Below are 12,691 nucleotides of genomic sequence, written 5' to 3' on the forward strand. Positions count from 1 at the left end.
TTTGCTATATTCATTAAAGGAGAGAACATTGGAAGCATTTAAAATAAAATGCCTTGTGATTTTCAAAATCATGAACATTTCCAGCAGGCTGAAGGGAAAGGGCTTTCTTGGTTGCAATAAGAAAGAATGAGACAAAGAGAAAACCTCCTGAAAAAAAAGGTGGGGGGGTGGGTGATGGGGTCCATGTGATGCTGAGGTTTCTGTTTGTTTTGCTGATTTTCAGTAAGCCGGATTTGTTTCTTTTTCGCCTTCATTTCCAGTTCTGTATTTTGCAGCTGTCACTTGATGGTGGTTTGGAAGCCCCTCAAATTCAATTCAGAGCCATGTTGTCCATAAAATGTAAGGGTTGTCCAATTCAACGCAGAAACTCCCATCTGTGAGGCCTTGGTATCAGGAGGGCTTATGAGATCGATAAAGCTCATCTGCTACCAAGGAGCGCCTCAGTTTCTGACAATGGAGGCTAGAACTTACAAAACTAAATGAAATTATTTCTTAAACTCAACAGCCCCTAATTTAAAAGGAATATGTTAAGTTCAGAAATGAAGGTTTTGATTACAGGATCCCAGGCCTATGAAAGAATGCCTGGCTAGAAAAATAAGATTCCTATTTTCTTACTAATTATAAAAGCACTTATTATGACAGCCCATAATTACTTAGATAAGGCCATTCCAAAGGACAAATTATGTCTAGTTAAAGGTAACTACAACAAAAACACAGTATAGCACGGATATCTACTCTACACCTGTAATCCTGGCTCCTTGCTCTAGCATTAAAGTGGTTAAATGAACTGACAAAATCTCTCATTAGGGGGAGCCAAGAGGTAGTTCCAGCATTTGGACCTACAGTGAAGTTCCAGCATTTGGACTCACAGTGAAGAATGCAGTCTCAAAAACACAAACCCAGACGGACACATCAGGTACCTAATTCACTTGGTGAAGTCTCACAGCTTCATCTGATGTTTACTCATGACACATACACACCCGCCCTCTCCCAAAACAAATAAGACTCTCCCCAGTTACTCACCTAGACCACCCTGACAAATGTCTGTGCACGTGGCTCCACCAACGATAAACTGAGGGCTGGGACACAACTCCTGAAAGTAATTTGGAACAAAACACAAGTCACAAGGTGCTCAGTGACGTGGCAGCCTGGGGAAAGGAACATCAGAGTTCCAGGTTGCAGAGCTGGAAGAAACCCAGGATTGTCTACTGCCCATCACATGGTTTTATTGTTGAGGACTCTGAATCCCAGAGAGGGGATGAGCCCTGCCCACAGTCACACAGCCGGGGGTGAACAGAGCGAGAGCTGGAATCCAGAGCCCCTGCCAGGACTAGCTTTTTCATTTTTTATTTATTTTTTATTTATTTTATTTTATTTTATTTTTTTGAGACAGCGTCTCTCTTTGTTGCCCAGCCTGGAGAGCAGTGGCATGATCTCAGCTCACTGCAACCTCCGCCTCCTGGATTCAAGTGATTTTCCTGCCTCAGCCTACCACATAGCAGGGATTACAGGTGCGTGCCACCACGCCAGCTAATTTTTTTTTTTTTTTTTTTTGTATTTTTAGTAGAGATGGAGTTTCACCATGTTGGCCAGGCTGGTCTCGAACTCCTGACCTCAAGTGATCCATCTGCCTCGGCCTCCCAAAGTGCTGGGATTACAGGCATGAGCCACAGCACCCGGACAGGACTAGTGTTTTAATACTATATGTGTGGTGTGGGTGTGTGGGTGTGAAAAGGTGGTGAGGAGCAGGGAGGTAGGAGAAAGGCAAAGGCTGAGATAATATGTGATGAAAAATGGTCTCACCCATTCAGACAACACCCCTATTTACATAAAGAGAAGATTAGAAGAATATTTAGCAAAATGCTGTGCACCCTGTGGGCACTCGTTAAAGTCTTGACTAAATGATAATGACCATGCCATGTGCTGATGGACACACTGAGGTGTCAGATGTACCATGTATCCTGAGGCGAGAACTCATCTCTGATACATTCACATATCTGACCTGTACTTCCTCCACTCACCTATCTCAACTGGCATCTGCCTACAAGCAATCTCACGGCCCTGGCACTCTGTTGGGGCACAATGACACACGCTTTAGTCATCCTTTCTTTGTTTACCCAGCAAGGATTTTTTGAGTGCCCCTTCTGTATCCAGTACCCTTTGAACAATGGCAGGCAGGGGAAACAGGGAAACATGGTGAAATGAAGAAAGAAAAGAAATAAACCACGTAGTTCTTGGCCTCAAGGTGCTTTTGGTGTATATAGCAAACCAAGATTGACATTATGAAAAAGTCAGAGGAAAAAAAAGCTAGGGCCTAATAATAGAATGTAGGCTATATCCACAAAGGGAGAAAAAACACAGAGAGAAAAATGAGAAGGGCCCAATAGGGATGATGGTTGCAAGACTTAGTGGGTGGGAGGTGATGCCTGTCCACTGGAAAGGTAGGATGCAGGAGCAGTCTATGTACTGGATCCTAAAGAAGAGATGGGTCTACCTGTTCACCAGGCAAACTGCTAGGGAAAAAGGGCAGGACCTCAAGGGACAAAACAGAAGTCAGCCTACATTTAACTGGAGGCGTCCTGGGCTGCAGTACATCAAAGACTGTCTGGCCAGAGAGAGAGAATCATTTCGTTCTTATTTCATAGAGGTGAAGAAAGGGCAGATCAGAAAGGACCAGGAAGCAGGAGGGTGGGCTGAGGGCAGACGCATGGGGTCTGGATGAAGCTGACAATGGGGATTCTGGGATTCTGTTGTGTGAGGTGGAGCCTTCCAGGTGGCAGCCCCATAGCCTCTATAAGGTGCTGGCTTCTGCTGAAACGGCAGAAACAGCTCCTCTGGGCTGACTTTTTTTTTTTCAAGTATTAAAAATAATTATGCTGGGGGCAGTGGCTGATGCCTGTAATCCCAGCACTTTGGGAGGCCAAGGTGGGCGGATCACCTGAGGTCAGGAGTTCGAAACCATCCTAGCTAACATGGTGAAACCCCCTCTCTACTAAAAATACAAAAATTAGCCAGGCATGGTGGTGTGCCCCGGTAATCCCAGCTACTCGGGAGGCTGAGGCAGGAGAACCCAGGAGGCGGAGGTTGCAGTAAGCCAAGATCACGCCATTGCACTCCAGCTTGGGCAACAAGAGCTAAACTCCGTCTCAAAAACAACAACAACAACAAAAATTTATTTACCTGTTTTTCATTGAAAAACTAATACATGAACATGAGAAAAAACCAACAGTAAATAATGGTGTAAAACACAAAATCCCTTCCGCCTCAGAGTCCACACTGGTAACATTTCTTAAGTGTCCCTCCAGAAACTGTCTTCTGATATAAAAGCACATTTATATACATACACACTTTTTTATTTTTATTTTTTTATTTTTATTTTTTTTGAGATGGAGTCTCACTCTTTCGCCCAGGCCAGAGTGCAGTGGCGCGATCTCGGCTCACTGCAAGCTCTGCCTCCCGGGTTCACGCCATTCTCCTGCCTCAGCCTCCCGAGTAGCTGGGACCACAGGCACCCGCCACCATGCCCGGCTAATTTTTTGTAGTTTTAGTAGAGACGGGGTTTCACCATGTTAACCAGGATGGTCTCCATCTCCTGACCTCGTGATCCACCCGCCTCGGCCTCCCAAAGTGCTGGAATTATAGCCGTGAGCCACCGCAGCCAGCCACATACACACATTTTTATCACATATGTCTTGTACATATGTCTTAGGACATAGAGAGCTTTATAACTTCATTAAAAGTACCACAAGTTATTTAGCTCGTTTATTTTGTTGCTATTTATCTATTTGTAAATAAATGTTCTCTAGTGATGGACCTTTAGTTTTTTGTTTATTCATTGGCTTTCAGCCTTTGCAATCTCTGGCGGCAACTTAAAGAGAAAAGTGGCACCAGCCAATCTGGGTGTTCTAAAAGTGTGCAGCTGCAAATGTTCACCCCCCGTCCTCAAGAGCTCCCAGTCTCCAGGCAGTCATTTCTTGGCAAATAAAAGGCAGAGAGATCTGAAAGAGTAATAAGTAAAAAGAAAGAGAAAAAAAAATTTAATTTAAATGTTTAAAAAAAAAAGAAGGAAAAGGTTGTATCGTTAAGAGGAAAGAAAAGACAGCACACTCAATAGGGGTTTGGAAGAATCTCTTTTCTTAAAAACTCTCTTAAAATAGGTTCTTGGCTGGGCATGGTGGCTCACACCTGTAATCCCAGCACTTTGAGAGGCCAAAGCGGGTGAATCACCTGAGGTCAGGAGTTCGAGACCAGCCTGGCCAACAGGGCAAAACCCTGTCTCTACTAAAAATACAAAAATTAGCCAGGCGTGGTTGTGGGCGCCTGTAGTCCCAGCTACTCAGGAGGCTGAAGCAAGAGAATCACTTGAACCCAGGAGGCAGAGGTTGCAGTGAGCCGAGATTGCGCCACTGCACTTTAGCCTGGGCAACAGAGTGAGACTCTGTCTCAAAAAATAAATAAATAGATAAATAGATTCCTGTTCTTCATCCTCCATTCATCCATCAATCTACTGAAATCTGACTTCTACATCCATAGCTTCATAAAACTCCTCTCACCCATGTCACCAATAATAACTAACTTCTCTTTGCATTTGGTACCATTGGTATTCCCTCTCGGAAAGCTCTGCTCCCTTGACTTCCATGCCCTTACTCATGCTTGATTTTCTCCTCGCCTTTTTGAGCATTTCTCCTCAGTCTCCTTCATGCATTCCTCTACTGTGCTTACCCCTAAGTATCAAGGAACCCCTGGCCCTTGGTCCTCAACCCTCTGAGATTATCCCATTTCATATCAGTAACACCCCTAAGTATTCTCTCTCAGTGACATCATTCAACCCCATGGCTTCAACTATTAACTGCAGAATATGCTGATGCTTCCAAAATAACTCCCTGAGCTGTATCTTCTATTACCTGTGTCACATTGCTCATGAGATAGAATTTCATTAGATTCGTATCTAATAGGCCTCCCAAGTTCTGCTAAAATGTTGAGTTTGGGTTGGAAGACAGAGTCATTGGCAAAGGCTACAGATAATTGAAAGTGAAATATACAGAATGGTGCTAAGTAGTTTGTAGGTAGATGGAATGTCTATTTTACTACGTGGTACTCAGTATAATTCAAAAATGCCCCCACCCCAGAAAAACACATACACACACCAAGAAATGCCATGACTAATATGTTGCATGAATCTTTCAGGGACCACAGAAAGTCCCCAGCTTTGGGCTGGGCATGGTGGCTCACGTCTGTAATCCCAGCACTTAGGGAGGCCAAGGTGGGCTGATCACTTGAGGTCAGGAGTTTGAGACCAGCCCGGCCAACATGGTGAAATCCCATCTTTACAAATAAAAATGCAAAAACTAGCCAGGCATGGTGGTGTGCACCTGTAATCCCAGCTACCTAGGAGGCTGAGGCATAAGAATTGTTTGAAACCAGGAGGCAGAGGTTGCAGTGAGCCAAGATAGCGCCACCGCACTACAGCCTGGGTGACAGAGTGAAATTCTGTCTCAAAAAGAAAGTCCCCAGCTTTGCAAGGAGATTCCATCTCACTACGATGCCCAAAGAACTTACCCCAAGTCTTCTCTCCATCACTAAGTTCCTGTTGAAGCACAGATCAGAGATACAAAGTAATTGGCAGTCAGAGAGGTTTTAAAGAGGCAGAATTCTGTGAAGAGGCAGCCTCCCATCTGCCCACACTTAAAACCCTTTCTTTATCTTTCCTAATAACAATCGTGTCTTTTTAGTAACACTGTTTTCTATTACTCAAGCGAGGATCTCAAAACACTCCATAAATACCAATTACTGTAACCTAGGATCAGCTCTGATGACCAGGCCTAAGGAAATACAGGTATCAGTCAAGAATCCAAGGCAGAAAGTGACTGAAACCCACACTGTCTCAGTGATGATGGCTGCTTGGCCACACTGCTCTCCTACAGCGTTAACCATGTCTGATAGCTTTGGTTTGCACTTTAGGAGCTCTGGTTTTTAGAAGCCCCAGAGATGCTGCCATCTTCATCATCATCATCTTCAAGTATAGCCACATTGGTTGACCCAGCACCTCCGTCCCTCTGTGATCTGGTCCCACTGGATGTTTCCAGCTTTGTCTGTCAGTTTCCCACAGTGAGTGATTATCACTCTCCTCCCATCACAATGGACTCCCACCTTCCTCTGAATACACATGCTCCCAATGCACTGCCACAACCCAGTACCTCTGCCCACACCTGCGCCTTCTCTTCAGTCTCTCTCCCGATTCTCTTCCACCAACAATCCCAACTCAAATGTCTCCGGTAATTAACCTGCCCCAATTTCACTGTCAAATTTAACTGCTTTTTCCCCTGAACTCCCATACATTGTGTTCATATTTCTATTTATTTCACCCTCTGGACATTCTGTCTTGTAATAATAGCTAGATTTCCTCATTCAAGCCTCCCAATAACCCAAGCCTCCCAAAAAACAATGAAGTGGGTAATATTATTATCCCCATTTTATGGATGAGAAAACTGAGTCTTGGAGTGGTTAGTAACTTCTCCATGGTTCCCCAGCCAGCAAATGGCCAGAGGGGACCAGAAACCTGATCTACCTGACGCACGAGCTCATGCTCTCAACCACTCTGCGGCCTGCCAGCTGTCCACTTGTCAGTATGTCCCTCCCTGATGAGCCAAATCTCCACAAAGACTCCTCTCCAGCACCTGAACACAACCAGCAAGCAATAAATCATGGCTAAACTGAAAACTCCAGATTCACTCCAGATGTAGCAGCTGAAGAAAGAATGGAAGCTCTAAGCTGAGGCCTGTCACCCTCATCCTTATCCTAACCTCCCAACAATTCATCCCCTTGGCATTTCTCTTAAATTGGGTCCTTACTATGCAGCTGACATCACCTCATTGCTGTCTTGCTGTATTTCTCCTTAAAATCAATAAACCACTTAATTGCCAAAAAGTGGACACTTCAGGGAAGAATATCATTGACTGCGCTGCACCAGGGCGCACTCATGCTGGGCATCCCTCAAACCACAGGACCTGGGCTGGGCATTGACCAAGCACAGAGGGGAAGCCAGAAAATAAGGAGGCAAAAATCTACCGGCTAAGAACATCCCCACCCCGATCTCGCATAGCCAACCATGCTGTTTGCAGTAGGATTGTTCTTGCCCAACCCTAAATTGTCTCAGGATTGTGAATAACCAAAAGTTCATCCTGAGAACCCATGCTTGACCTTGAGCCCTTCCTCTGGGCAAACTTGTCCTGAAACCCTTGGGACAAGAGCCCAAGCAAATCTTTGCTCAATTGCTTATGAATAGGCAGAAACACCCAGCAGGGGCAGGATGTCAAATGGCATGATTTCAGAAAACATCTAAGTATCGAGCTTTATTTTATTATTGAGAGGACAAAAACACGCGTACATATATGTTCAGCCCATCTCATCTGCTTTCCCCCAAAGGCCGGTAGAAATTAACGTCTATGTGGGAACCAGGATCATATGAGTCACATTTAGGCAGCGGACTTAAAGCCCCCAACACTGAAGAAGTACAAAATCACCCTCAAAAGCAGCAATGAAATAAAAAAGCAAACGACATAATTAAAAATGGGCAAAGGGGCTGGGCGCAGTAGCTCACACCTGTAATCCCAACATTTTGGGAGGCCAAGGCAGGTGGATCACTTGAGACCAGGAGTTTGAGACCAGCCTGGCCAACATGGCAAAACCCAATCTCTACTAAAAATACAAAAACTTAGCCGGACGTGGTGGCAGGAGCCTGTGGTCACAGCTACTTGGGAGGCTGGGACACGAGATTCACTTGAATCTGGGAGACAGAGGTTGCAGTGAGCCAAGATCACGCCACTGCAGTCCAGCCTAGGCAACAGAGTGAGACCCAGTCTTTAAAAAAATAATAAAAATAAAAATAAAAAAAGGCAAAGAACTTGGATAAATATTTCTCCAAAGATGATCTACAAATGGTCAATAAGCACATGAAAAGATGCTCAGCATCACTGATCTTTGGGGAAACGCAAATCAAAACCACAATGAGATGTCACCTCACCCATTAGAATGGCTACTATCAAAAAACAGAAAATGGCTGGGTGCAGTGGCTCACACCTGTAATCCTAGCACTTTGGGAGGCCAAGGAGGGCAGATCACCTGAGGTCAGGAGTTCAAGACCAGCCTGGCCAACATGGCAAAACCCTGTCTCTACTAAAAATATAAAAATTTGTTGGGCATTGTTACGAGTGCCTGTAATCCCAGCTACTTGGGAGTCTGAGGCAGGAGAATCACTTGAACCCGAGGGGCAGAGGTTGCAGTGAGCCAAGATCACGCCATTGTACTCCAGCCTGGGTGATAAGAGTGAAACTCCATCTCAAAAAAAAAAAAAAAGAAAGAAAGAAAATAACAAACACTGGCAAGGATGTGGAGAAATAGGAACCCTGTGCACTGCTGGTGGGAATGCAAAACGGTGCAACCACTATATAAAACAGTACAGCAGTTCCTCAAAGACTTGAACAACATGATCCAGTCATGGGTCATATCTTTTAGGTATATAACAAAAAGAACTGGAAGCAGGGTCTCAAAGAGAAGTTTGTATACCCACGTTTGTAGCAGCATGATTCACGATAACCAAAAGGTGGAAGCAACCCAAGACCAACAATGGATGAATGAATAAACAAAATGTGGTCTATACACACCACAGAATACTATTCAACCTTCAAAAGGAAGGAAATTCTGACGTATGCCACAACACGGATGAATCTTCAGGATATTATGCTAAGTGAGTTATGCCAGTCACAAAAGGACAAATACTGTTTAATTCCACTTATATGAGGTACCCAGCATAGTCAAATTCAAAGAGACAGAAAGTAGAACAGTGGTTGTCAGAAATTGGGGGGAAGGGCCAGGCGCAGTGGCTCACACCTGTAATCCCAGCACTTTGGGAGGCCGAAGTGGGCAGATCACTTGAGGTCAGGAGTTCCAGACCATCTTGGCCAATATGGCAACACCCCATCTCTACTAAAAATACAAAAAATTAGCCAGGTTTGATGGTGGGTGCCTGTAATCCCAGCTACTAGGGAGGCTGAGACAGGAGAATTGCTTGAACTCGGAAGGCAGAGGTTGCAGGGAGCCGAGATCGCACCACGGCACTCCAGCCTGGGCAACAGAGAGAGACTCCATCTCAAAAAAAAAAAAAAGAAAAGAAAAGAAAAAGAAAAAAGAAAAGAAATTGGGGGAAGAATGAACAGGGAGTTTTTAAATGTGTATTTAGTTTCTGTTTTGCAAGATAAAAAAAATTCTGGTGATGGAGGGTGGTGATGGTTGCATAGCAATGGGAATGTACTTAATGCCACTGAACTGTGCACTTAGAAGTGGTTAAGATGGTAAATTTTATGTTATGTGTATCATACCACAATTTAAAAATAAATGAGTAAATGCAACAAATGAACTTACAATGCACCACATTTCTGGGTACCCCAATCTCTTTGCAAATCCCTGAAAGGCCTCTTGAGAGGAAAAAATAATAATGAAGCATTTAGGAACAGGCTAATTTTCTCAGCATTCAATGCATGTTCCTCATAGAGATAGGATCAGAATCTTTACTGATTCAGGAGTCTATTCAATAACCTGTAAGATCTTAGAGGATGAGTCTGCATTCTCTAATGTACCCTTGTGGTATGTGAGCATGAGCCTGCCCAAAAGCAGCTGTGTGATAATTTTTCACTGATGATTAGGGATGGAGAGGTTAAATTCTGACACACATTTATTTACTCAACACGCACTTGAAAACTCCAAATAGGAGTCCTTCAATTGCACCTTCCACATTACTCAGGTTCCACTGCCTCATGCTCTGAATTTTACTTCCTCCGTTGACAGCCACAAATCAGCACATCCAGTCTACGATTACCGCATTTCCACAGACCACGAGGACAGGTGAAGACACAGTTTGGGGAAGAACGGGCTATGTGGTTAAGGAGGTAAAGTCTCTAAGGATTTCAAAGAAAGGAGAAAAACTAAGCAAAGGTTAACTGATAACTGAGGCTTCCTTACCGTGGGCCGCTTCCAGATGATGCCTTGAGTTTGTGGAGAGCCTGGTCCAAGATCCTTGTAACCCAAAGCTGATGGACATGCTGGGAACTCGGGGTCCTTAAATAGGACCCCTGAGTCCAAGCACTGTTGCCTCAGGGTCTTGAAATCCTGGCCCAAGTACTTCAAAGCATTTTGGTTGGAGCCAAGACCTTGAGTGGCTGCCCGCTGCCTAGATACACGAGCTGCCTGGGCTGCCATGGCCGTGGGCTCTGTAAGGTGGACAGAAGGGCAGGGCTGCACTGTACTCTCAGACACCTGCTCCACTGGGAGGGGAGCTATAAGGCACTAAGGGAGGTGGAGCAGACAAACATTTCACCTGAGGCCCTGTTCCAGAAGGAAGTGAGTCATGGCCAGGGACAAATATGTACCCAAGGTCCAGGCCAATCTGCCCCACCTTCTTCTTCTGCCTTTTGCAAATAATTTGGGGTCTGGGAACCTTCCAGGGCCCATCCCAGGCCATTAGCCTAAGAAATCCATTAGGATCTTGACCCCACCTCAGCATTCCCTCCACACACCTCTTTGCCAGACCTGCTTGCCTTGCATCAAGCCCATTGACTGAGATGAGAAGGCTTATTGTGCAGCTTGAAGCAAATATTCATCAAAGAATTGGAGGCATGCTCTGAGCAGGAAGAAGGCAAGTAGTTACAGGGGCCTCCTTTCCTGCCACAAAAGTTTGGGTGTGTATTTCTTAGGAAGGCAAAAAATATCAGAAAGTGGTGATTCACAGGCCAGATTTGGAATAAGCCTGACTGGAGGAGGTTCCACCTGTGAGTGAAGGCTTTGGCCTCTGACTGCCTCTGTTTCTATCCCAGCTCCCCCAGTAATTTGCTCTGTCAGGTTGGGCAAGTTATTTAACCTCTTTTCTCCTAAGTTTTTTTATCTGTAAACTGGAAGGTCATAGGAGAGCCTACCTCAAAGGGTTGTTCGGAAGAGTGATGAGATAGTACATGTCATCTGCTTAGAACAGTATGGAAGTAACATTCAGTGAATGTCAGGTATCACTATTCCTTGAAGCCAGGATTCCCAGAAAGGCCTTGGAATCAGGAGCCTTGATTCTAATCCCAGAACTGAGTTACAAGCTGACATTGGATTAGTCACTTCTCTCTTGGCTCCAGTTTCCTACATCTGGTCTACCCAAAGGATGTCAACCACACCAGTGCTTTTTGAATTTCAGTGTTTGTGGCACACTAGAAAATGGTCCCCCAAGGATACCAGGTCCTCATCTTGAGAACCTGTAAATAGTCCCTTATCTGGGAAAAGTGTTTTTGCTGCTATGACTAAGTTAAGGATCTCGAGATGGGAAGATTATCCTGACCCTAAATACACAAGTGTCCTCATAAGAGGGAGGCAGAGGAAGATTTGACAATAGACAAAAAGGAGAGGTGATGAGATGAGGAAGGCAGAGGTTAGCGAGATCCTGCCCCACTCCAGGGAACACCAGCAGCCACAGGAGCTGGAAGGGGCAAGAATGGATTCTCCCCTAGAGCCGCTGGAGGGGTGTGGGCCTGCCGACACCTCGACTTCACAGCCTTGGGACTTCTGGCCTCCAGAACAGTGAGAGAATACATGTATGTTGTTCTAAGCCACCACATTTGTGGTCATTTGTTACAGAAGACACAGGAAACAAATACAGTGTGAAGAAGAATCCCCCGGAGCACTCGCTCAAAATGCTGATTCCCTAATAGGTGCTACCACAAATCCTCCACCCCCTTCCCTCCCAAAAAAGAGTTCTAATTCAGGAGATCTGAAGTAAGACCCAGGAATCTGCAGTTTTTAAACCAGTACCCCAGAGATGATGCTAATACAAGGATCCAGGAATGCCCTCTGAGAAGCTCTGGACCAGCCGACCTCTGAGGCCTCCAACTCTGACCTAAGCCAGTGATAGTCCATGTGTTAAGCACTTAGCTAGGTGGGTAGGTCTGAGCAAGTAGAAAGAAGGGTTGTTCCCAGGTGTTCAGAAAAACATACGGTTTCCCAGGTTTCATCAGAAACTCAAGGCCAGGCCAAGCATGGTGGTTCAGATCTGTAATCTCAGCACTTTGGGAGGCTGAGGCAGGAGGATCGCCTGAGCCCAGGAGTTCAAGACCAGCCTGGGCAACATAACAAGACCCAGTCTCTAAAAAAAAAAAAAAAAAAATGAAAAAATTAGCTGGGCATGGTGGTGCATGCCTGTAGTCCCAGCTACTCAAGAGGCTGAGGTAGGAGGATTGCTTGAGCCCAGGAGGTCAGGTCAAGGCTGCAGTGAGTCACTCACTCCAGCCTGGGTGACAGAGTGATGAAACCCTGTCTGAAAAAAAAAACAAAGAAATAAAGAAAAAGAAATTCAAGGCCAAAATGGCCTTCAGAGGCTAAAGCTAGCCTCAGAAAAACTGTGGTCCATGCCCTCTTGGGGACCCCGTCTTCCTTCCCTCACCATCACTTTCCCCTTGATTCCACATCTTCCCACTATTAAGCTCATCTAGTGTTCACAGTTACATTTTCACCAGCCCACACAGTTGACCCTGTCTCACTTGGGTGGCCCCAACCACCCCTAAAAACAGAACCACAACTCCATTCAGTCAACACAGAATGGTCACTGCAAATCTTGGCCGTGTCACTGCCAAGCTTAAAACCCCCAATGGCTGCCCACCACTCC

At 45.2% G+C, this 12,691-nt stretch overlaps 1 protein-coding gene across 1 annotated transcript in view; it reads right to left on the reverse strand.

Moving 5' to 3' along the window:
* The window catches only part of LOC129458277 (calpain-8-like), a 58,881-nt gene extending 48,627 nt beyond the window's left edge, over nt 1–10,254 (reverse strand). Inside the window, exons 1-2 of the mRNA XM_055233988.1 lie at nt 10,018–10,254; nt 1,024–1,093 (exon numbers count right to left, since the gene is read on the reverse strand). Coding sequence (XP_055089963.1) covers nt 1,024–1,093; nt 10,018–10,254 — 307 coding nt within the window. The remainder of the gene's footprint in view (nt 1–1,023; nt 1,094–10,017) is intronic.
* Nucleotides 10,255–12,691: the final 2,437 nt, after the last annotated feature.

Source organism: Symphalangus syndactylus, chromosome 19 (assembly GCF_028878055.3).
Source record: "Symphalangus syndactylus isolate Jambi chromosome 19, NHGRI_mSymSyn1-v2.1_pri, whole genome shotgun sequence".
Classification (NCBI taxonomy): domain Eukaryota; kingdom Metazoa; phylum Chordata; class Mammalia; order Primates; family Hylobatidae; genus Symphalangus; species Symphalangus syndactylus.